The sequence below is a fragment of the Hyperolius riggenbachi genome, chromosome 3 (genome assembly GCF_040937935.1).
Source record: "Hyperolius riggenbachi isolate aHypRig1 chromosome 3, aHypRig1.pri, whole genome shotgun sequence".
Taxonomy (NCBI): Eukaryota; Metazoa; Chordata; class Amphibia; order Anura; family Hyperoliidae; genus Hyperolius; species Hyperolius riggenbachi.
The window spans coordinates 17,164,228-17,189,125 of NC_090648.1; the positions used below are offsets into that span (position 1 = coordinate 17,164,228).

Below are 24,898 nucleotides of genomic sequence, written 5' to 3' on the forward strand. Positions count from 1 at the left end.
TCCACTAACATGCTTTCACCTCTGTATAGTAACCAGTGGCGTAGCTAAGGAGCTGTGGGCCCCGATGCAAGTTTTACAATGGGGCCCCCCATGCACTCTATACATAACAATTGATACAGCGCACCAAAACCTGCCAATGGCAACTACAGTGTCAGAGGTGCAAGAAGGGGATGGGGACCAGTTTGTTAGTAATTACCACTATTTAAAGCATCTATAGAAGTGATTATTATGAGCACAGGACCAATAGAAAGCTAATACCGTAGTTGAGGGAGGGCCCTTTGGGGCCCCTCTGGCCCAAGGGCCCCGATGCGGTCGCTACCTCTGCACCCCCTATTGCTACGCCCCTGATAGTAACATGCTATCCCCAGTAATATCTGACCTTATATGCTTCCCTAACCCTCATATTCATCCCTTCACAAGCTGTGGCCACAAGATGGGAAATCTGAGTGTCTTTCTTACGTCTATGCTCTTTGAATTGCCAGAAACAAAAACTTTGCATATTAAATATACATATTGGCCACTAGATGGCAGCAGAGTAGAGATGGGAAGTTCGGATCTTTTCAATGATCCGGATGATTCGAATCGGATCATTGAAGAGATCCGGATCTTTGATCCGAATCTCGGATCATTTTACTACCGGAAGCATTCGGGGGTGAAATGAACAGCAGGACAGGTCTGTGGACAGGAGAAGGGGAGGGAGTGGACACACAGAGAAGGGGAGAAGATGGACAGAGGGCAGGGAGTGGACAGAGATGGGAGGAGGGACGAGCAGAGAGCAGAAATGTTTGCACGTAATACCCACATGCTGCAATCATATGCTTTATGTCATATATTTCACCTATATGTTCATCTGTACACTTTGAAAGAAAAGGTCGCACAGTGAAAGAAAGCATTCCCAGAAGATAAGTGCAGCTGTTTAGTGCCGAGTGCAGGAGGATTATATTGCCTTTCAATCACACTGTCTGCAAAGTTACTGAGCTGTGCTGAGCCAAAAGCTTCCAATGTGATCACTGTGCAGCACTACGGAACAGACAGCCTGTAATGTGCAGCGCATTGCAGCCAGTATGTGTGCTCTACACATATCTGGCAGTGGCACCCATGTCCCCTCTCTCTCATCTACCTGCTATCCCTGCAAGGCTGCCTCCCTTCCAACAGAGCGATCCATCTCTGCTCTGCTTCCAAGACCCCGCTGCCCGCTGAGAGGGGGCGTGTCGCTCCTGGCCCCGCCCCTTTTGCGATCCGAATCGTTCATTTTGATGATTCGGATGATCGACTCATAAAATAGATTCGGATCAAAGATCCGAATCGTTCATGATCCGGACAACACTACAGCAGAGCGCACACAGCTCTATGCGTCCCATGTGATGGAGTGCAGGACGTGCGAACGTATCTAGTGCCGTCACTGGCGTGGATATTAAAAGTTGCGGCGCTGGGGCAGGCGTGGCGTTACGCTGGGGGCGTGGCTTCTGCTGCACAAGAGTGGGTCACTGGGGAAGCTCCAGCCTCGTGGTGTGACGTCTTACACGCCCTCTATGGTATATACTGTATACAGTCTGTGCCCTACCTGCTGCTGGGGGGAGAGTGATATATTGGGGTGTAATATGGTATAGTGTCAGTCTGTATATTGTAGTGTAATCTAGTGCGGTGTAATACTGTATAGTGTAAGACTGTATATTGGGGTGTGCTATAGTGGGGTGTAATACAGGGTGCTGTTATACTGGGGTGTAATATAGTATGGTGTAAGTCTGTATATTGCAGTGTGTTATAGTGCTGCTATAGTGTTTTGTGTTCAGGGCTGTGGAGTCGGTACAGAAATTAGTGATGGGTCGTTCGCGAACGAGCCGGCTCTTTGAAGTGAATCAGAGGAGCCGATGCTCACTCTGAGAAGAGCCGATGCCTCAGCCGACCCTTTTAGCTCTGCTTTGCTCCGTAATAAAGGGCGCTGAGGCATTCTGGGAGATGTAGTCCTCCTCTTGCAGCTTGTAGGAGTGCTTGGGGCGGAGCAGAGCAGTAGCAGGAGGGTTTGCCTCAGTCAGAGAAGTAGTCTGGAGTTGGCATGGAGACGGGGGCGGGGCTTTTAATCCGATTCTGAGTGGTGTCTAGTGATATTTATTGAAGAGCCGATACAGAGCCGTAAGAGCCGGTTCTTTAATGGGAGCCGATTCAGAAGAGCCGATTCTCTGAGAAGAGCCGGAATTCCCATCACTAACAGAAATGCATCAGACTCATTAGTTTATGAAATCACAGACTAGAGAGAGGGAGGGATTGTCATATGAATGGGAGGGGAGAGAATGTGAGCCAGCCACATGGGGTAAGGGAGGGGCCTGAGGCAGAGGCAGCCACGTGGGGTAAGGGAGGGGCCTGACACAGAGGCAGCCACATGGGGAAGGGAGGAGGCCTGACAGAGAGGCAGAGTCAGCCACATGGGGGGAAGGGAGGGGCCTGACACAGAGGCAGCCACATGGGGAAGGGAGGGGGTCTGACAAAGAGGCAGTGGCAGCCACATGGGGGAAGGGAGGGGCCCTGACACAGAGGCAGAGTCAGCCACAAGGGAGGGGCCTGACACAGAGACAGCCACATGGAAGAAGGGAGGGGCCTGACACAGAGGCAGCCACATGGGGGAAGGGAGGGGGCCTGACACAGAGGCAGCCACATGGTGGAAGGGAGGGGGCCTGATGCAGAGTCAGCCACATGGGGAAGGGAGGGGAACTGACACAGGAAGAGTCGGCCACATGGAGGAAGGGAGGGGCCTGACACAGAGGCAGAGTCAGCCACATGGGGTAAGGGAGGGGGCTGACACAGAGGCAGCCACATGGGGGTAGGGAGGGGCCTGACACAGCGGCAGAGTCAGCCACATGGGGGAAGGGGCTGACACAGAGGCAGCCATATGGGGGAAGGGAGGGGGCCTGACACCGAGGCAGAGTCAGACACATGGGGGAAGGGAGGGGGCCTGACACAGGCAGAGCCAGCCACATAGGGGAAGGGAGGAGCCTGACACAGAGGCAAGTCAGCCACATGGGGGCAGTGGGAGGCAGCCACACGGGGGAAGGGAGAGGGCTTGACACAGAGGCAGAGTCAGCCACAAGGGGAAGGGAGGAGCCGGCCACATGGGGGAAGTGAGAGGCAGAGTCAGCCACATGGGGGAACAACCACTGTAGGGGCATGTGAGTGACACCGAAGGACATGGGAGGGGGTGGATGTGACAGAGAGAGAGAGAGACAGCAACAGGGAAGGTGACACACAGGAAGAAGAAACAGACACCCACAGTTGTTTTTTTTTCGGGGGGAGGGGGTGTCAGTAGGAATTGTGAATGTGACGGAGTGTGCTGAGAAGTAGAGACTGCCATATAGGGGGTGCAAGTGAAACTAAAAAGCAGAGACAGTGTGGGGGTTGGGGGCAAGTGACACACAGAAAAGGGGGGGGGGGCGTGACAGAGAGGCTCTATCATGGGGGAGTGCTGAATGTGACTTGAAGAGGGAAAAAACAGTCATATAGGAGATGGCAGCACAGGGGGTGGCAGTAGCAGAGTGATGGCCATATGGGGGTCAGTGTCACAGGGGGGAAGGGGGGGGGAACAGATACACATGGAGGGGGAGGGACAGTCATATGGGAGATAGCAGCACAGGGGGTGGCAGTAGCAGAGTGACAGTCATATGGGGGTCAGTGTCACAGAGGGGGAGGGGGGGGGACAGACACACATGGAGGGGGAGGGGCAGTCATATGGGAGATATCAGCATAGGGGATGGTAGTAGCAGAGTGATGGCCATATGGGGTCAGTGTCACAGAGGGGGAGGAGGGGATAGACACACATGGAGGGGGAGGGGCAGTCATATGGGAGATATCAGCATAGGGGATGGTAGTAGCAGAGTGACGGCCATATGGGGTCAGTGTCACAGAGGGGGAGGGGGGGACCGACACAGAGAGGGACAGACACACATGGAGGGGGAGGGGCAGTCATATGGGAGATATCAGCATAGGGGATGGTAGTAGCAGAGTGACGGCCATATGGGGGTCAGTGTCACAGAGGGGGAGGAGGGGATAGACACAGAGAGGGACAGACACACATGGAGGGGGAGGGGCAGTTATATGGGAGATAGCAGCACAGGGGGTGGCAGTAGCAGAGTGACGGCCATATGGGGTCAGTGTCACAGAGGGGGAGGGGTGGATAGACACAGAGAGGGACAGACACACATGGAGGGGGAGGGGCAGTCATATGGGAGATATCAGCACAGGGGATGGTAGTAGCAGAGTGACGGCCATATGGGGTCAGTGTCACAGAGGGGGAGGGGCAGACACATGGAGGGGGTGGGGGAGAGACACACATGGAGGGGGGCAGACACACATGGAGGGGGAGGGAGAGACAGACAAGGAGGCAGCATGGAGAGTGGCGGGCTGTGTACGGTCAGCAGAGGAATGGGAAGGACACACAGAGATGACTCATGGTGGGGTGAGCGCTGCAGAGGAGGGGACACCATGTGGTTTATGTAAAACGCTGGGCCACCTGCATTGCAGACAAGGCGACCGTGTGCTCAGGGCCTCACTAATGCTCAATGTATAGAGTGTGTGTGCGGTGTATGACATAGGAACTATAAGTGTGTGTGTGTGTGACAGTAAGCAGCATGTGCCCATGTCTGTGTGTGTTAGTGGCTCTTGTAAATTAGGTTAGTTTGAGGCGTTAACAGACACTGAAGCGGAAAAAAGTTATGATATAATGAATTGGTTGTATAGTATGGACACATACTAGAACATTAGTAACAAAGAAAATATTGTCATTTTTATTGTCAGTTACATCGTTTTTTTTATAACATACAGAGCAGGCTAATGAACGTTTGAACTGTTCTCTGCAGGAAAATAAACAATACAGTGCAGACACTTGAGATAATAAGCTTCAGAAGACAGAGCTCTCTGAGACTTTGACGTGGAGCTCAATGGCTTTTTTTGCATAGATAACTGGAGTTTGTTAACTCTTCCTGTACTGGAAACAATATGAGACTCATATTTGTGCTAATAATGTTTTATTTCTTAGCATGCAAAGCATTATATCCTAATTCCAGTGTCTCTTTAAGGCCCCTTTTACTCAGTAAAAAGAAAGAGATTTACTTACCTGGGGCTTCTACCCAATGCTGTGGAGTCGGAGTCGGGGCAATTTTTGGGTACCTGGAGTCGGGGAAAATGCACTGACTCCGACTCCTAACGAATTTAAACTGTAATTAAAATAGAAAATATGATAAAATGTTCTAGTTCTCAGATAATAGTCATAAATAATTTATATATACAGTAATAGCTGTGCTTGGCCCACAAAAATGAAATGAACCAATAAAAAATAGTTACTTGTGCTGCTTCAATAAAGCACTCCCCGTATTTTTAAAGTCGGATGAACACATCTGATTGTGACTGTATATATGATGTGTACACAGGAATCTCATATATATACTAAATTACATCTATGCTGTAAGAATAAAGCCTGATGTGTAGCTGTGTCACTAATAGAGATGGTCAATGAGATGGAAATAGTTCTGGTTTAATGCTGGTTTATGCAAATGTACGCACTCCTTTTGCTCATGAAATCGAATAATTTGATATGTTGTTAAAATTTGGTTTGGTGACTACAGGGCTGTGGAGTCGGTGCAAAAATCTTCAGACTCCAACTCTGGGTACCCAAAACTGCTCCGACTCCTCGACTCCAACTCCTTAGTCTAATACTTAACAGGGCTGTGGATTTTGTACAAAAATTATCCAACTCCGACTCTGGGTGCCCAAAATTTCCCCGACTCCAACTCCACAGCCCTGGGTGACTACGAACTAAAGGGTAACCGAGACGGTTGAAAAGAAAAGTTTTATACATGCCTGGGGCTTCCTCCAGCCCCCTTCAGGCTAACCAGTCCCTCGCTGTCCTCCTCCGCCACCTGGATCTTCTGCTATGAGTCCCAGTAATTCAGCACAGTCCGGTCGCGTGCCGTTTCCACAGCCAGGAGCGTTCTGCATCTGTGCATTGGTGCTGCACAGGTGTAGTACGTTCCTGGCGTAAGAGTGTGTGCATGCGCACTGCGCCCGACTGGCTCAAGTACCTGGACCCATAGCAGAAGATCCAGGTGGCGGAGCAGGACAGCGAGGGACTGATTAGCCTGAAGGGGGCTGGAGGAAGCCCCAGGTACAGTGATGTGAAAAACTATTTGCCCCCTTCCTGATTTCTTATTCTTTTGCATGTTTGTCACACTTAAATGTTTCTGCTCATCAAGAACCGTTAACTATTAGTCAAAGATAACATAATTGAACACAAAATGCAGTTTTAAATGATGGTTTTTAGTATTTAGTGAGAAAAAAATAATCCAAATCTACATGGCCCTGTGTGAAAAAGTTATTGCCCCCCTTGTTAAAAAATAACTTAACTGTGGTTTATCACTCCTGAGTTCAATTTCTGTAGTCACCCCCAGGCCTGATTACTGCCACACCTGTTTCAATCAAGAAATCACTTAAATAGGAGCTATCTGGCACAGAGAAGTAGACCAAAAGAACCTCAAAAGCTAGACATCATGCCAAGATCCAAAGAAATTCAGGAACAAATGAGAACAAAAGTAATTGAGATCTATCAGTCTGGTAAAGGTTATAAAGCCACTTCTAAAGCTTTGGGACTCCAGCGAACCACAGTGAGAGACATTATGCACATATGGCAAAAACATGGAACACTGATGAACCTTCCCAAGAGTGGCCAGCCGACCAAAATTACCCCAAGAGCGCAGAGAAAACTCAACCGAGAGGCCACAAAAGACCCCAGGACAACATCTAAAGCCTCACTTGCCTCAATTAAGGTCAGTGTTCACGACTCCACCATAAGAAAGAGACTGGGCAAAAACGACCTGCATGGCAGATATCCAAGGCGCAAACCACTTTTAAGCAAAAAGAACATTAAGGCTCGTCTCAATTTTGCTAAAAAAACATCTCAATGATTGCCAAGACTTTTGGGAAAATACCTTGTGGACCGACGAGACAAAAGTTGAACTTTTTGGAAGGTGCGTGTCTCGTTACATCTGGCGTAGAAGTAACACAGCATTTCAGCAAAAGAACATCATACCAACAGTAAAATATGGTGGTGGTAGTGTGATGGTCTGGGGTTGTTTTGCTGCTTCAGGACATGGAAGGCTTGCTGTGATAGATGGAACCATGAATTCTACTGTCTACCAAAAAATCCTGAAGGAAAATGTCCGGCCATCTGTTTGTCAACTCAAGCTGAAGCGATCTTGGGTGCTGCAGCAGGACAATGACCCAAAACACACCAGCAAATCCACCTCTGAATGGCTGAAGAAAAACAAAATGAAGACTTTGGAGTGGCCTAGTCAAAGTCCTGACCTGAATCCTATTGAGATGTTGTGGCATGACCTTAAAAAGGCGGTTCATGCTAGAAAACCCTCAAATAAAGCTGAATTACAACAATTCTGTAAGGATGAGTGGGCCAAAATTCCTCCAGAGCGCTGTAAAAGACTCGTTGCAAGTTATCGCAAACGCTTGATTGCAGTTATTGCTGCTAAGGGTGGCCCAACCAGTTATTTGGTTCAGGGGGCAATTTCTTTTTCACACAGGGCTGTGTAGGTTTGGAGTTTTTTTTTTCTCACTAAATACTAAAAACCATCATTTAAAACTGCATTTTGTGTTCAATTATGTTATCTTTGACTAATGGTTAACGATTTTTGATGAGCAGAAACATTTAAGTGTGACAAACATGCAAAAGAATAAGAAATCAGGAAGGGGGCAAATCGTTTTTCACATCACTGTATGTAAAAAACTTTAATTTCATCTGTCTCAGGTTTACTTTGTTACACAGTAGTACTACAGTGGGTTGCAAAAGTATTCGGCCCCCTTGAAGTTTTCCACATTTTGTCACATTACTGCCACAAACATGCATCAATCTTATTGGAATTCCACGTGAAAGACCAATACAAAGTGGTGTACATATCAGAATCAGAATCAAGTTTATTGGCCAGGTGCAGGGGTTGCACTTGGAATTATTTTTGGCACAGACAGGCTCGAGTCATACACAAGACAAGTAATACAGATATACAGATATACATTTACCATGAACAGATATGCAAATTATACAGTATTAGTACAGGAGGGCAGTAGCGTAGTTGAATTACTCTAGGATAGTTAAGGTGATGTACCACGGGCGGGCTACTTCCCGGGTGTAAGCGCTGGAGCTAGGGAGTGCGCTTGGGGGGGACCGTTGAGGAGGTCGATGGCTTGTGGAAAGAAGGTCTTTCTGTGTCTAGTGGTCCTGGTGGGTAAGGACCTGTAGCGGCGGCCTAAGGGGAGGAGACTGAAATAGCGGTTGCCAGGATGGGTGGGGTCGCTTGCTATCCTAGCGGCCCTTGAGCGTAGTCTGGACGAGTAGAGAATGTTGAGTGGTGGGAGGGGAGTACCGATGATCCTTTCGGCAGACTTTATGACTCTTTGTAGCCTGTACCTGTCGCTCACAGAGGCCCCTGCATACCACACGATGATGGAAGAGCCAATTATTGACTCAATGGCAGCAGTGTAGAAGCAGGTCATAATGTCTTGCGACATTCCAAACTTTTTCAGCTGTCGTAGGAAAAACAGCCGTTGTTGCGCTTTCTTCTGTACCATTGTGATGTTCGCCTCCCACCTTAGATTACTGGATATGGTGGTGCCTAGGAAACGTGCGTGCGGGACCGTGGCCAACTTCGTGCCTTCAATGAGGACCGGGGGGAGTTCGGGACGGCCTTTCCTGAAATCAATGATCAGTTCTGCGGTTTTGGCTGTGTTCAGTACAAGCTTGTTTGCCTTGCACCAGTTGCAGATATCCGCAATCTGTTGGCGATAGGCTCGTTCATCGCTCCCTTCTATGAGACCAAGGATGGTGGTATCATCTGCAAACTTGATGACCTGGACCGAGCTGTTTGTTGAGATGCAGAAGTTTGTGTACAGCGAGAACAGCATAGGGGACAGGACGCAGCCCTGGGGGGCACCCGTGTTGGTGACTCGCGTCTGCGAGGAGAAGGTGCCCAGCTTGACTGCCTGAGTCCTGTTTGAGAGAAAGTCCTTCAGCCAGCGACAGAGGCTGGGATGCACATTGAGGAGAGCTAGCCTGTCCGAGAGGATGTCTGGGCTGATGGTATTGAAGGCGGAGCTGAAGTCCAAGAGGAGGATCCTGACATAGGTGTTTGGTCTGTCTAGGTGGCTCAGAACGTGCTCCAGGCTGATATTGATGGCGTCCTCCACGGACCTGTTGGCCCTGTAGGCGAACTGATAGGGATCCATCAACTCCTTGGTGGTGTGTTTCAGGTGGGAAAGGACCAGCCTCTCGAAGACCTTCATGATGTTTGAAGTTAGTGCGACCGGTCTGAAATTATTTAGGTCAGTGGCGCCTGCTTTCTTTGGGATGGGGATGATTGTGGAGGTTTTTAGGCAAGAGGGAACCCTGTGTTCCTTTATGGATTGTGAGAACAGAGAAGTGAGGACTGGGGCCAGTTGGTCTGCACAGGTTTTCAGGCAGAGGTTGGACACGCCGTCTGGGCCCGAAGCTTTCCGAGGATTGAGTAGCTTTAGGTATCTCAGAACCTCGGCCTCCGAAACCATCAGTGCGGCTGGGGGGGGGGGGCCTGGGCTAGTATGGACCTGGGAGGTCATGACCGGTGGCACCTGGTCGTGGGGTACATCCTCTTTGGAGTCTTCAAACCTACAGTAAAACCTATTCAGATCTTCCGCTAGCTTAGCGCTCGGAGTCATGTGGTGAGGGGGGGTCTTGAAGTTTGTGGCCACCTTGAGACCTTTCCAGACTTCGCGCGAGTTGTTTGAGCAGAGGCTCAGCCGCAGTTTATCCGAGAACCTTCTTTTTTCTGCTCTCAGTTCTTTGTTGAGGGTGTTTTTGGCCTTCCTGAACTCCTCAAGGTTGCCACTCTTGTGGGCTCCCTCCTTGGCTCTTCGTAGCAGGCGAAGCTTGTTGTTGAACCAGGGTTTATTATTGGGATACACCCTGTAGGACCTTGACGGGATGCACATGTCCTCGCAGAAGTTGATATAGGATGTGACGTTATCTGCCCATTCATCTAGGTCGCCGTTCGGAGGGGCGAGGGCTGACCAGTCAGTGCAGTCAAAGCAGGCCTGTAGTTTTAGCTTTGCTTCCGTCGTCCATTTCTTGGTTGTCTTAAGGGTTGGTTTTGAGTTCTCAAGTCGCCTTTTGTATGTAGGAATCAGTTGGATGAGGCAATGGTCTGAGTTGCCGAGGGCTGCTCGAGAGACAGCTTTGTAAGCGCCCCTGAGGATGGTATAGCAATGATCCAAAGTGTTCTGGTTCCTGGTTGGGCATGTGATGTGTTGAAAGTATCGTGGCATCTCTGAGTGTAGGTTGGCTTGGGTAAAGTCCCCCATGATGATGAAGAGGGAGTCTGGCAGGGTCGTTTCCCATTTCGCGATGATGTCACTTAGGGTGCGTGTGGCACACTTGACGTCTGCGTCGGGGGGGATGTAGACCCCGGCGAGTACGAAAGAGGCAAATTCCCTCGGTGAGTAGTATGGTCTGCAGTTGATTAGGAGGACTTTAAGGTCTGGAGAGCAGCTTTTGGTCAGGATGGTCAAGTCTCGACACCACTTGGAGCTGATATAGAAGCAGACCCCTCCACCCCTCTTTTTACCAGATGAGGTGGGGTCTCTGTCCGCACGAAGGAGGTTGAAGCCTGGCAGGTGCAGAGAATCATCCGGGATGCTGACATTTAGCCACGTCTCTGTAAAGCACAGAACAGGGGTGCTCTTTTCGATCGAGGGCTTGTGGTTCAGTAACTGAATTTCATCTAGCTTATTTGGAAGGGAGCGGACGTTGGCGAGGAGGATGGATGGAATGGGTGTTTCACCTGTACTCCTGCCCGCTTCCCTCTGTGGCACTTTCTCCTGTGACCTGGCGCATAGTTCCTCATAAGGAGGTCTACATGTTCCCAGATCGCCTCCTCCAGGTTAGTAGCCTCAGGGAATGCATTGCTCGATGTGTGCTCCCAGTGTGCGAGTTCGGCTCTGCTGAGGATTGTGCGGTGGGTGGGGGGGGGGGGTTTGGGCCTGCATCGTGGGGGGGGGGGCCTGGCGGAGGTGCAGGGGGGGGGTGCGGCAGAGTGGTAGTTTGCAGGGGGGGGTGCAGCAGAGTGGTAGTTTGCATGCGGCAGTAGTGGTAATATGGCAGTAGGTGCAAGGACATACGTCACAAAAAATGTCAAATAGGTACAGGTCCTAAAACAGCACGAAAACTCAGCAATGTTGCGGGTCTACAATAGGTGGTAGTACATACAGTGCAGGTATCATACAGTGGCATCTTCCAGACAAGCAGTTTGGCATCTTACAAACAAGCAGAGTACAGCGGTATTTAAATGTTTACGCAGACGTAAAAAGATCACTTGATAGTAGCTAGTAGTCTAGTAGTTACTAATAGTTGCAAGCAGAGACAAGGATGTATAGTCTAGTGGTTGCTAAGATAAGTTTGCAGGCAGAGACAATATGCAGGTAGCAGGGGTGTCAGATGCACGTGCTTACCGGTGGAGCAGCTTGAGCCCTTCCAAGTATGTAGCAGGGCTGGGTCGGAGCCGCAGACAGGCACCAGCGGGGCTACAGTGTAGAGCCGAGGCGAGGCTGGATCGGAGCATGGGGCTGAGGAGGCTGAAGATTGGATTGCCGCACTGAGCTGCAGGTACATGGGGCAGCCGTTTACTGGAGTCGGCGGCAGCGGAGCCCGGAGATGGCGGCCGGGCCTCTTGTGTGGTCAGGGCCACGTGGGTGGCCGAGTGGCAGGCGGTGGCAGCATCCGTCGGGGATGGAGCTGACGGCAGAGTTCTTCACCCTCCGGTGGCAGTGAGAGTGTGCTGGGTGTGGTGTTGGGGGGTCCGGGGCCCGGGGGAGGCCGGCAGCTACGAGGAATCCGTGTCGCTGGGACTGCAGGAGCGGTGGCAAAAGGCGGCGACTGCAGCGGAGCCCGGAGATGGAGGCCGGGGCCACCTGGGTGGTCTGGTCTGTGGGAGGCCAAGCGGCAGGCGGCGGCAGCAGCCGGGACTCGTCGGGGATGGAGCTGGCGGCAGGGTCCTCACCCTCTGGTGGCCACTTGGGTTGTCTGGTCCGTGGGAGGCCAAGCGGCAGGCGGCGGCAGCAGCCGGAACTCGTCGGGGATGGAGCTGGCGGCAGGGTCCTCACCCTCTGGTGGCCTTGAGAGTTGCTGGCATCGGTGGCGGCGTTCCACAGTGGGGTCCGTAGTGGTGGCAGACGGACTTCCGTACAGCAGCAGCGATGGCGGGGACCCTCAGTCAGGCAGGCTGGGCAGCGTGGCAGTAGGTGCTGGGTTTTCTGCTTGCCCGGCGAGGCTTGCTCGCTTTCTGAGCCTTTTCGCCCTATTTGCTTTGAGCACTGAAACACTAAACTAAACTCATTTACAAGAACTGAAAACACTAAGCTAAAAACTACAACTAACTAAAACATATACGCTAAAACTAGACTAAAAAACTAAGCAATTGTTGGGAAATTGCTGGGAGCCGGTGTGACCGAGGCTGCACACGTGGGCGCCATAGCGCGCTCATATGAGAAGTGAATCGAAAATCATGCATCATTCCAAACATTTTTTACAAATAAATAACTGCAAAGTGGGGTGTGCTTAACTATTCGGCCCCCTGAGTCAATACTTTGTAGAACCACCTTTTACTGCAATTACAGCTGCAAGTCTTTTAGGGTATGTCTCTACCAGCTTTGCACATCTAGAGACAGAAATCCTTGCCCATTCTTCTTTGCAAAACAGCTCCAGCTCAGTCAGATTAGATGGACAGCGTTTGTGAACAGCAGATTTCAGATCTTGCCACAGATTCTCGATTGCATTTAGATCTGGACTTTGAATGGGCCATTTGAACACATAGATATGTTTTGTTTTAAACCATTCCATTGTTGCCCTGGCTTTATTGTTTAGGGTTGTTGTCCTGCTGGAAGGTGAACCTCCGCCCCAGTCTCAAGTCTTTTGCAGTCTCCAAGAGGTTTTACCTCCAAGTTTGCCCTGTATTTGGCTCCATCCATCTTCCCATCAACTCTGACCAGCTTTCCTGTCCCTGTTTAAGAGATGCACCCTCCGAGCATGATGCTGCCACCACCATATTTGACAGTGGGGATGGTGTGTTCAGAGTAATGTGTAGTGTTCGTTTTCTGCCACACATAGCGTTTTGCATTTTGGCCAAAAAGTTCAATTTTGGTCTCATCTGACCAGAGCACCTTCTTCCACATGATTGCTGTGTGCTCCATATGGCCTGTGACAAACTGCAAACAGTACTTCTTTTGCTTTCTGCTAACAATGCCTTTCTTCTTGCCACTCTTCCATAAAGGCCAACTTTGTACAGTGCATGACTAATAGTTGTTCTATGGACAGAGTCTCCCACCTGAGCTGTAGATCTCTGCAGCTCGTCTAGAGTCACCATGGGCCTCTTGACTGCATTTCTGATCAGCGCTCTCCTTGTTCGGCCTGTGAGTTTAGGTGGATGGCCTTGTCTTGGTAGGTTTACATTTGTGCCATACTCCTTCCATTTCTGAATGATCGCTTGAACAGTGCTCCGTGGGATGTTCAAGGCTTTGGAAATCTTTTTGTAGCCTAAGCCTGCTTTAAATTTCTTAATAACTTGATCCCTGACCTGTCTTGTGTGTTCTTTGGACTTCACGGTGTTGTTGCTCCCAATATTCTCTTAGACAACCTATGAGGCCCTCACAGAGCAGCTGTATTTGTACTGACATTAGATTACACACAGGTGCACTCTATTTAGTCATTCGCACTCATCAGGCAATGTCTATGGGCAACTGACTGCACTCAGATCAAAGGGGGCCGAATAATTATGCACACACCCCTTTGCAGTTATTTATTTGTTTAAAATAAGCAAGTAAAAAGTCCAGGTTAGCACACCGTTAGAAGATGCAGGTTTCTTCAATTTATTGCTTCATTAGCACATGAATATGACAATTGTTTCGGGGCCACAGCGGGTCCCCTTCTTCAGATAGTGCAAAGAAAAAAAGGTTTGCACTATCTGAAGAAGGGGACCCGCTGTGGCCCCGAAACAATTGTCATATTCATGTACTAATGAAGCAATAAATTGAAGAAACCTGCATCTTCTAACGGTGTGCTAACCTGGACTTTTTACTTGCTTGTTATATTGCTGGATGTTTGGGCTCAGCATCCACAGGTTATAGCACCCGCACCTAGGGTAAGGTGTGCCACCTCTACAACATAACTGCACTATTTGTAAAAAATGTTTGTAATCATGTATGGTTTTCGTTCCACTTCTCCTGTGTACACCACTTTGTATTGGTCTTTCAGGTGGAATTCCAATAAAATTGATGCACGTTTGTGGCAGTAATATGACAAAATGTGGAAAACTTCAAGGGGACCGAATACTTTTGCAACCCACTGTATACTCTACATATGCACTCCCCACAGAGCTGCAGGGAATCCACTGAGAATGTTGTGCACATTGAACACAGAGGTGTTGTCTGTCACCCATAAACCTGGTTCAGATTGTGCATGAAGAATGTGTAATAGAGGAAGAATCCCTTCATTCCCCTGCAGAGTCCCTGCACATCATTCTTACATGTACCCACACTTACATTGCCTAGGGCCTGATAGATGTTCAGATTGTGCCTGCAGAGTGTGTGATAGAGGAAGAATCGCCTCATTCCCCTGCAGAGTACCTGCACATCACTCTTACATGTACCCACAGTTACATTGCCTAGGGTCTGATCCATGTTCAGATTGTGCATGAAGAATGTGTAATAGAGGAAGAATCTCCTCATTCCCCTGCAGAGTACCTGCACATCACTCTTACATGTACCCACAGTTACATTGCCTAGGGTCTGATCCATGTACATATTGTGCATGATGAATGTGTAATAGAGGAAGAATCCCTTCATTCCCCTGCAGAGTCCCTGCACATCATTCTTACATGTACCCACAGTTACATTGCCTAGGGCCTGATAGATGTTCAGATTGTGCATGAAGAATGTGTAATAGAGGAAGAATCGCCTCATTCCCCTGCAGAGTACCTGCACATCACTCTTACATGTACCCACAGTTACATTGCCTAGGGCCTGATAGATGTTCTTTGTTCCTGTCTGTACCTTATACAAGTACTCTTACCAAGGACTAGTTTTAGGCCTCGTTCACATCTACGCAGTGCAGATGGCCGTGCGATCGGAACGCAAAGCGTACGATCACATGCCATCTGCGCTGCTACCCGCTGCACTGTTGAACCCATCCATTGACAGTGAATGGGTCAGCTCTGCGCTTGCGGGGAGAACGCATGCAGCAGTACGCAAGCGCATCTTATCACATCGTACTGCTGTGCAGCGCATTTGATGTGAACGTCAGAAGGGCTGTCTATACCTTTCTGCCGTTCAGAAAAAAATGTGTTCGGTGAAGTAAATCAGTGCGGGGAAACTCCGCGCTCGGTATTTCAGACTTCTGGGTGGTCATTCATAAAATGTTGCCAGTTGCGATAGCAGAGCGGAGATTTCCCGCTGTAGGCAGGCGGTAGGCTGTCGGGAGCCTTGCGGAAACACAGGAGCTGTCTGAGTTCCTCAGTGCGCTGCTCTCTCTGCTGCTGCTTGGGAGGTCTGTCCCATTGACTTACATGTGCTCCGCACGCTTATCGCTACATCCGAGCAAGCGGTATTTCCCGTCCGCATACCGCTTGCTCTAATTTTTATGAATGGACATTTTGTTACATTTCCGCCTAGAATCGCCGCATAAGGCGGTGATTTATCACTCTGCTCCGGAATGTCAGCTCCGCATGCGGAAACCGCTTTTATGAATACACATTTTGCTAAGTGTTCGGTAAAGTCGGCTGTTTTCAGCATTTCCGCATGCGGGAATGCTTTATGAATCGAGGCCTATGACTAAAAGTATTAGAAGCAGAAGATCAGCTGCATAGCCAGGTAACTGGTATTGTTTGAAAGGGAATAAATATGGCAGCCTCCATATCCCTCTCACTGCAGTTGTCTTTTAAAATTCCTAAGCGTTGGGAGTTAAGAGATGCATTTTATGTGACATACTTTCAATCAACAAGATTGTAATATGCAAATTAGAGGAGTCGGAGTCGGTGGAATCCTAGCCTGGGGAGTCTGTTGATATTTGTACCGACTCCACAGCCCTGCTTCTACCAGCCCCCTGCAGCCGTCCTGTGCCTGCGCCGGTCCTGAACAATCATCCGTCACGGAACATGTTGGCGCTATATAAATTAATAATAATAATACGTTCCCCTGCCATGGCTTAGTTTCGTTTCTGCTGACTGATAGTTGGCAGGCCACTGCGTCTGTGGTCAGGACCCTCACAAACTAAACTAAGCCGCTGCAGGGGAACGGCACAGGCACAGGACGGCTGCAAGGGGCTGGTAGAAACCCCAGGTAAGGAAATCTCTTTTTCTTTTCCGTGGTTTAGGTTCACTTTAAGGGGGTGGTGTGACTTTCTAGGGGGTGAACGATGGGAAGCTGTGAGTCAGTGGATTCATTACCAGTCATCTTATATCTCTACAACCCTGGAGTGAATCTTAAAAAGACATTATAGAAGATCTGGTAGGTCATTAGAGTCTATGGTAGGAGTACTGAGCTCCTCAGCAGACAGGGGGTGATGGAAAATGTGTGATGGAAATCTGTATGTATGCATACGGCCAACTTATGTAACTTACTGATTTCATTACAGATCGCAGCATTGGACTCGCTGTGTACACAGTGCTGAGACACGCCTGGCTGCATTCTGTAGGACTATTACTGACTTCCACCTTCCATTCTCTACTGCTGTCAGCAATGGCGTCTGCTGGTCTGAGAGAGGAGCTGGAGTGTTCTATCTGTCTGAGCATTTATACAGATCCTGTAACCCTGAGATGTGGACACAACTTCTGCCGGGGCTGTATTCATCGTGTTCTGGCCACACAGGAGGGGTCTGGAGGATATTCCTGTCCTGAATGCCGGAAGAAGTTTAAGACCCGTCCGGCACTGCAGAGGAACAAAAAGCTGCGTAACATAGTGGAGCACTTCCTATCTACTCAGACAGTTCAGGAGGAGTCTCAGGTCTTCTGCAGTCACTGTATTCACAGTCCTGCTCCTGCTGTGAAGTCCTGTCTGCTGTGTGAGGCTTCTTTGTGTGAGAATCACCTGAGAGTCCACAAAAAGTCCCCGAAACACATTTTATGTGACCCCACCACTTCCCTGGAGGACAGGAAATGCTCCATCCATCAAGAGGAGCTTAAATATTACTGCACTGATGATGCTGCCTGTGTCTGTGTGTCTTGCAATGTGATTGGAGAACATGTCGGCCACAAGATGGTGTCTCTGGCTGAGGCCTCTGAAAGCAGGAAGAGTAAACTGAGAAATGTTCTGCAGGAAGTGATGACACATAGAGAGGAGATGAAGAAAAGAGTCCAGAGTCTGGAGGAACGCAGGAGAAATGCACAAAAAAAAGCAGATGGTGAAACAGGGAGAGTCACTGCCCTGTTTAGAAACCTCAAGAGACAGCTGGAAGACCTGGAGAAGAAAGTAATGAGCAACATCACCAGGCAGGCAGAGCGAGTGTCATTATACTATGATGATGTCATCAGGCAGCTGGAAATAAAGGAGGAGGAGCTGTCCAGGAAGATGTGTCACATTGAGGAGCTGTATAACATGACTGACCCACTGACTGTCTTACAGGAATCACACACAGGTGACACGGAGGAGGGGGATAATGAGGTCAGGGAGAGACATGATGGAGGGGATCTGGATGTGGCCGGTATTTCACACACATTACACACAGGACTGTCTGATCTCATGATTGCGGTAACTGGAGAGATCTATGTACATCCTGCAGACATATTGATGGATGTAAACACAGCTAGTAATGAGCAACTGATATCAGCTGACAGGAAATCTGTATCCAAGTGGCCCACAAGCTGGAATTCCCCAGGACCAGCAGAGAGATTTCAGCATTGGCCTCAGGTGTTGAGCAGCCAGAGTTTCTCCTCAGGGCAGCATTACTGGGAAGTGGATGTTGGAGATTCAATATCCTGGTCTGTTGGGATGTGTTACCCCAGTATAGCCAGGAGAGGAAATCAGTCACTGATTGGGCATAATAAAAAGTCCTGGATTTTAGAGAGGAATGACTACGATTATTCAGGAAGACATAACAGTGAAGAGATCAGGTTACCAGAGTTCCCCAGTGATAGAGTCAGGATATATCTGGATTATGAGGCCGGGCAGATCTCCTTTTATGCCCTGTGTGACCCGATCATCAGACACCTCCACACCTTCACTGCCACCTTCACTGAGCCCCTCCATGCTGCAGTAGGTGTGTGGGAAGGTCGTATAAAGATATCTGGGGGGAGGCCGGAGATGTGAGAAATCTGACCAGACTCTGGTGACATCATCACTCATGAGCATTACATCTCTGTTCCCGGAGTCCTGCTTTATATTTCATCCCTTCATAGCCAGAGGCTTCTGTCCTGCAGCTTCTCTCTCTGGAGTCACTGACAATGTTTTTCTTTTTTTGCTATCAGTAGGGAATCTGAAGTGAAAAAATAGTATTTTCAATACATACCTATGTGGAGGGAAGGCTCTGGATACTATACACCTTCCTGGTCCTTGCTCCGTCCCATCCGTGCTCTGTCTCCATTGAAGTTTTCCCTGAGTGGTTGTAAAGTCGAGCTCATCCGTACTGGGCATGCATAGATCCGGGCTTGCACATGTGCAGTACTGAGGCACTCGGAGATGCAAATAATTTGAATGGCTGTTTGAGACGTGCTGAAGACCTAGGAGGAGGAACTTCAACCGGGGATGGTGCCGGGAAAACAAGGCAGACTGAGGACCGGGAATACTCTATGGTGTCCAGAGCTTTCTCTCCACATGGGTGTGTATGACAACTTATATTTATTTCCTCAAAGTAGTCCTGAAGTGGGGAAAGAAAAACGGATTGAAGCCCGTGGTGGGTTGGATTACCTAATTCTTAGCATCCTGATGCTGCTCTTTGTCTTTGAGGACCCTCCCGTTTCCTGTTCCCAGTCCTCTCCCCAACCTGCCTGAAGTTCTTTCAACAAGCAGTGTTGATCTGTGCATGTGCAAGTTCTGAATCGCATACATGCGCAGTGATAGGAAGTGCTCAGGGAACAGTGATTCCTTTTTGGTGTGCACACGCGGTTCAGAAATCGACAGAGGGATCCAGTTAAATATGAAGGGGGAGGGACCCCGAAGACGACCAGAAGGGTGAGGATTAGGTCATCCAGCCCACCATGGGTTTCACTTGTTACCCTGATTTAGGGGTACTTTAATGTTAGGTGACTCCAGGCAAGATTTTGTTGAGCTTTTGATATAGTTTCAGATGGGTCCTTATCAAACCTTTATTATTGTCTGCGCTCCTGTGGGAGTATTTCTTCTCACTTTCTGTTCCTGAGACCTTATAAAGACTCTGACATTAATGAACATCTATAGGAATTGGAATCCACACTCCTATATGGTCGCTGTAGAGTCTTTTCAGTGAAGCACAGCTGCTTCACCTGTTTATTTCCATGTTCTTGCTATGAGGCACTGAGTGTCACACTGAGAGGTGTGTTTTCAGCTGCCTGAGCTCAGTATATCCATAATACTCACACATCACAGGTGCCTGTCAGATACACACAAATACAAAAGCTGAGACCTTTGTAATTGAAAGTTTCCCACAAAGGGGAGGATTTAGTTAAACTAGACTTATAGAAAAACAAGAGAAGACCGGGAGCCCGCTCTAGTGTATTATCGCTGATATCTAAAATTGAATCTTTAGAAGAATAGATTTATACTCACAAAGCAAGGTTGCACCCAAGAGGCAACCACTCTGTCAGCATGTGGAGAAGTACCGCCTCCACTCGGCCTTGCACTTGTTGGCTGTTGGTCGCAGCTCCTTGAAAAAGAACCACCCAAGGTGGCTGACACCCTTCGCTTGGGGTAATATACAGATAGTAGGATAGCAGGAGGCGCCCAGGTGGATCAAAGGTATCTTGATCAAAACAATATATATCTTCTACTAAAAAATTAAAAGTGGACTGGTCCTACCTTAATAAATTAGTAGGCCTTGATAAAATAAGCGATGTTTATTGAGCACATAAAAAGACAACACGTTTCACGGCGTGAGCCGCTTCCTCATGTCGAATGCTGTGCCTGTAGATGCACCATCTCCGGTATAGGGCGCCCTATATTTTTTGGCCTAGAGACCCACAAGACAGGAGATGGCTGGTACTATTCCCAGATTGGAGAAGAACTCCGGTCTCCCCTATATAAACATTACTGAGGCACGAGCCCACCAACATTTGTGCAGCTCACTTCGTTCCTTAGCGTTGGGAAATTGTCAAGCTGCAGATAGAAGCTCACTGCTGGTCTGTTTCCTGCTCTGTCCTCTATTTGTGCTTTTTTCTTATACCTCAACTCACAGCTCTTACTCTTTATACCTTAAAGAGCATCTGTAAGGAGAAAAATGTCCCCTGGGGGTACTTACCTCAGGAGGGGGAAGCGTCTGGTTCCTTATGAGGCTTCCCCCTTCCTCCTCTGGCCACGGCTTCCCTTGGTGGCACCCCTAGAACGGTGGAGAGGTAAATATTTACCTTCCCCGTCTCCAGCGCAGGTGCAGTAGAACCTTTCCACTCAGGCTGAGGCAAATATAGCCGAGCCCAATCAGGTCCCCTCTAATGCACAGGCGAGTAGCTTGCACAGTACTGCGGACCCGATCAGGCTCGTCTATCTCTGCCTGAGCCCATCAGAGTACCTGCGCTGGAGACAGGAAATATAAGTATTGCAGGTACTACTGCGCCACAGCTGGCCCAGGCTGTCGGCTGTGGTTTAGAGGAGTCAGTGCTGGATCCCTTTGGCTTGGGGGGGATGGGAGAAGCCTTATTGGGATCGAGGCTTCCCCCTCCTGAGGTAATTATCCCCAAGAGGATTTTTTGTTCCTTGCAGATCCTCTTTAGTGTTCTCCTCAGGCTGTTTTCGGTGAGCACCCGATGAGCTGTTATTGGGTCACCTCCTCATCCTTCTCCTATACTGTAAGCAGAATTGCTTGTCCTGCATTTCCCTCCTCACATCCCACCCGGCTACTTTTTATGACACCCAGCTGGAAAAAATTCTGAGGAGAACACTGCTGTAGAGACTAGAGGCAACGTAAGGTTAAGCAATAAGGTCATTATGGCCAAATGCCTCAGAACTGAACTCAAACCCGACCTGAAGCAAATGATCCAAACCTACAAATATAAGTTTCATTGTAATTCTGTTGAGGATTTGCCTTCACTTTGTTTGTTGAGTTCTGAAAAAAAAATGTATAGGCAATGTTGTAGCAGAAATGTTGTGAATAGTTAGAATAGATGTGTAGACCCCGGTACAGGAGGCTGTAGGAATAGATGTGTAGACCCCGGTACAGGAGGCTGTAGGAATAGATGTGTAGACCCTGGTACAGGAGGCTGTAGGAATATATGTGTAGACCCCGGTACAGGAGGCTGTAGGAATAGACGTGTAGGCCCCGGTACAGGAGGCTGTAGGAATAGATGTGTAGACCCCGGTACAGGAGGCTGTAGGAATAGATGTGTAGACCCTGGTACAGGAGGCAGTAGGAATAGATGTGTAGACCCCGGTACAGGAGGCTGTAGGAATAGATGTGTAGACCTGGTACAGGAGGCTGTAGGAATAGATGTGTAGACCCCGGTACAGGAGGCTGTAGGAATAGATTTGTAGACCCCCAGTACAGGAGGCTGTAGGAATAGATGTGTAGACCCCGATACAGGAGGCTGTAGGAATAGATGTGTAGACCCCGATACAGGAGGCTGTAGGAATAGATGTGTAGACCCCGGTACGGGAGGCTGTAGGAATAGATGTGTAGACCCCGGTACAGGAGGCTGTAGGAATAGATGTGTAGTCCCCCCCCCAGTACAGGAGGCTGTAGGAATAGATGTGTAGTCCCCAGTACAGGAGGCTGTAGGAATAGATGTGTAGACCCCGGTACAGGAGGCTGTAGGAATAGATGTATAGACCCCGGTACAGGAGGCTGTAGGAATAGATGTGTAGTCCCCGGTACAGGAGGCTGTAGGAATAGATGTGTAGACCCCCCGGTACAGGAGGCTGTAGGAATAGATGTGTAGACCCCGGTACAGGAGGCTGGAGGAATAGATGTGTAGACCCCGGTACGGGAGGCTGTAGGAATAGATGTGTAGGCCCCGGTACAGGAGGCTGTAGGAATAGATGTGTAGACCCCGGTACAGGAGGCTGTAGGAATAGATGTGTAGACCCTGGTACAGGAGGCAGTAGGAATAGATGTGTAGACGCCCTGGTACAGGAGGCTGTAGGAATAGATGTGTAGACCCCGGTACGGGAGGCTGTAGGAATGTGTAGACCCCGGTACAGGAGGCTGTAGGGATAATGTGAAGACCCCGGTACGGGAGGCTGTAGGAATAATGTGTAGACCCCGGTACGGGAGGCTGTAGGAATAGATGTGTAGACCCCGGTACGGGAGGCTGTAGGAATGTGTAGACCCCGGTATGGGAGGCTGTAGGGATAATGTGAAGACCCCGGTACGGGAGGCTGTAGGAATAATGTGTAGACCCCGGTACGGGAGGCTGTAGGAATAGATGTGTAGACCCCGGTACAGGAGGCTGTAGGAATGTGTAGACCCCGGTATGGGAGGCTGTAGGAATAGATGTGTAGACCCGGTACAGGAGGCTGTAGGAATAGATGTGTAGTCCCCGGTACATGAGGCTGGAGGAATACATGTGTAGACCCCCCCCACCCTGTTACAGGAGGCTGGAGAGATAGATGTGTAGACCCCGGTACAGGAGGCTGGAGAGATAGATGTGTAGACCCCGGTACGGGAGGCTGTAGGAATAGATGTGTAGACCCCCCCCCACCCTGTTACAGGAGGCTGGAGAGATAGATGTGTAGACCCCGGTACAGGAGGCTGGAGAGATAGATGTGTAGACCCCGGTACAGGAGGCTTGCATGCTGCTGGAGGTTACCTTTCAGCAGTTGGGGTTGGTTTTGTTCCCCTGTGTGGGATTATATGTATATTTGTAGATCTGATTCTTGTCTTTTGTCTACTCCTCTGCACCCCTTTCCAGCACTGGAACCCTCAAAGAAGAGCTTGTTGATGCTTGATGACTCCTCCCACAGGTGCACCAGCACCATCCTTCTCTGGTTTCTTTTGAAATAGCCGGGCTGTATCTGGCCTGTGCTGTAGCACAATCCTGGCTATTTCCATCGGACCCAGAGTGGGGCGGGGCTAGTGCGCAGGGAGGTCACTCTATGGGGCTCCAGAGCTGTAACGGGCTGATGTACGACGATGGGGGAAGCCTGCTTAGGATCCATATGCCCCCCTTCCTGAGGTAATTAACCATTTTTTCTCCTTTGAAAAGTCACAGGTTGCCTCTCAATGGAAACCGACCTCCTTGAGCTATGCTAGTATTATGCTAGGTACACACCATGCAATCTTCTGACAGATTTACTGTCAGATCGATTATTTTCAATAAGTTCAATCTGGTTTCTGATCAATTTTTCATAGAAGTGAACCTAAAATCGATCGAAAAAATCGATTGGAAATTAGACTGAACACGTTGGAAATAATCGATCTGACAGCAGATCTGTCAGAAAATTGCATGGTGTGTACCCAGCATTATGTCTTGTGTGGATAAGAGAATGATTGATGAGCCCATCGATGCTGGAATAAAGGACACCCCGCCCCATTCTGTGTGGCAGCCGTAGGTGGTCTATAGAGGGGGCCGGCACATGTTCAGCCAGTAACAAGAGCCCACTTGCCTACATGTTATTGGCTACAATGATATTGGAATGTAATCTGCACTTCATGTATGTGTAACATTGGGGGGAACTAATTCCTGGCTGCGCTGACTGAAGGGTTCTCCCCGGGCAGCTGCAGAATGCCCCACCCCCTAGCCATCACTTCCTGTAACCTCACTGATATGCTATATTGTCACCGCAGCCTGCAGAAATATGCATGGAAGTTATCTATAAATGTTACGTTGTTTCTTGTTGTATGTTAAACCTATGTTCAATAAAACATAAAATGAAAACAAATATATTGAGTGTTTCTCGCCTTACAGTTGGATGGATATAGAGGCTGCCATATTAATATCCTTTTAAAAATACAATTTTCTGGCTGTATTGCTGATCTTCTTATATCTGGGTAGGTATGATCATTGAGATCCTATAAATCCCAGCTTGTATGCAAATTGTATGAACTGGGCCAATCCGAGCCAGAAGGGAGCTCATCCGATAGGCTCAGTTCTGAGTAGTGATGTCGCGAACCTCCGATTTTCGGTTCGAGAACCTCCGCGGAAAGTTCGGTTCGTGTAAATGTTCGCGAACCGCAATAGACTTCAATGGGGAGGCGAACTTGAATAATTCGAAAAATTTCTACTGGCTGGAAAAATAATATAAAACATATTTCAAGAGATCTAATACCTGGAAGAAAACCCTCCACCCTCCTACCGGAGGGTCTCATCTGCCAGGGAATTATAGTATTTCAAAAGCCAGCTTACATACCGTGGCTGGGAATTGAACCCAGGTCTTAGTGTATGGTAGGTAACTAACATATCCATTATACCACCCACACTACTAGCTAAAGCTAGCCTAGCATGTACCATTTATGCTCAATCCAAGAGAAAAATTAGACAAGACAAATAACATTTATATCACACTTTTCTCCTGGCAGACTCAAAGCGCCAGAGCTGCAGCCACTAGGGCACGCTCTATAGGCAGTAGCAGTGTCAGGAAGACTTGCCTAAGGTCTCCTACTGAATAGGTGCTGGGTTACTGAACAGACAGAGCCGATATTCGAACTCTGGTCACCTGTGTCAGAGGCAGAGCCCTTAACCATTACACCATCCAGCCACTGCTTAAGGATTTG

General features: G+C 49.0%; 1 protein-coding gene across 4 annotated transcripts; it reads left to right on the plus strand.

Moving 5' to 3' along the window:
* The first annotated feature begins 1,420 nt into the window (after positions 1–1,420).
* On the plus strand, positions 1,421–24,029 carry LOC137562507 (E3 ubiquitin/ISG15 ligase TRIM25-like). Of its 4 annotated transcripts, none has more exons than XR_011030125.1 (3): positions 1,421–1,535; positions 16,703–22,597; positions 22,666–24,029. XR_011030125.1 is itself a non-coding variant. In XM_068273905.1 (2 exons), exon 2 carries the CDS (start codon positions 16,807–16,809, stop codon positions 18,370–18,372), a length of 1,566 nt encoding a protein of 521 aa, XP_068130006.1. In that variant the 5' UTR covers positions 1,421–1,535; positions 16,703–16,806; the 3' UTR covers positions 18,373–24,029. The 4 variants fall into 4 exon arrangements, 2 of the variants coding, with proteins under 2 accessions (XP_068130006.1, XP_068130007.1); XR_011030126.1 differs by having other exon boundaries at positions 16,703–21,376; positions 22,066–24,029; XM_068273905.1 differs by having other exon boundaries at positions 16,703–24,029.
* Positions 24,030–24,898: the final 869 nt, after the last annotated feature.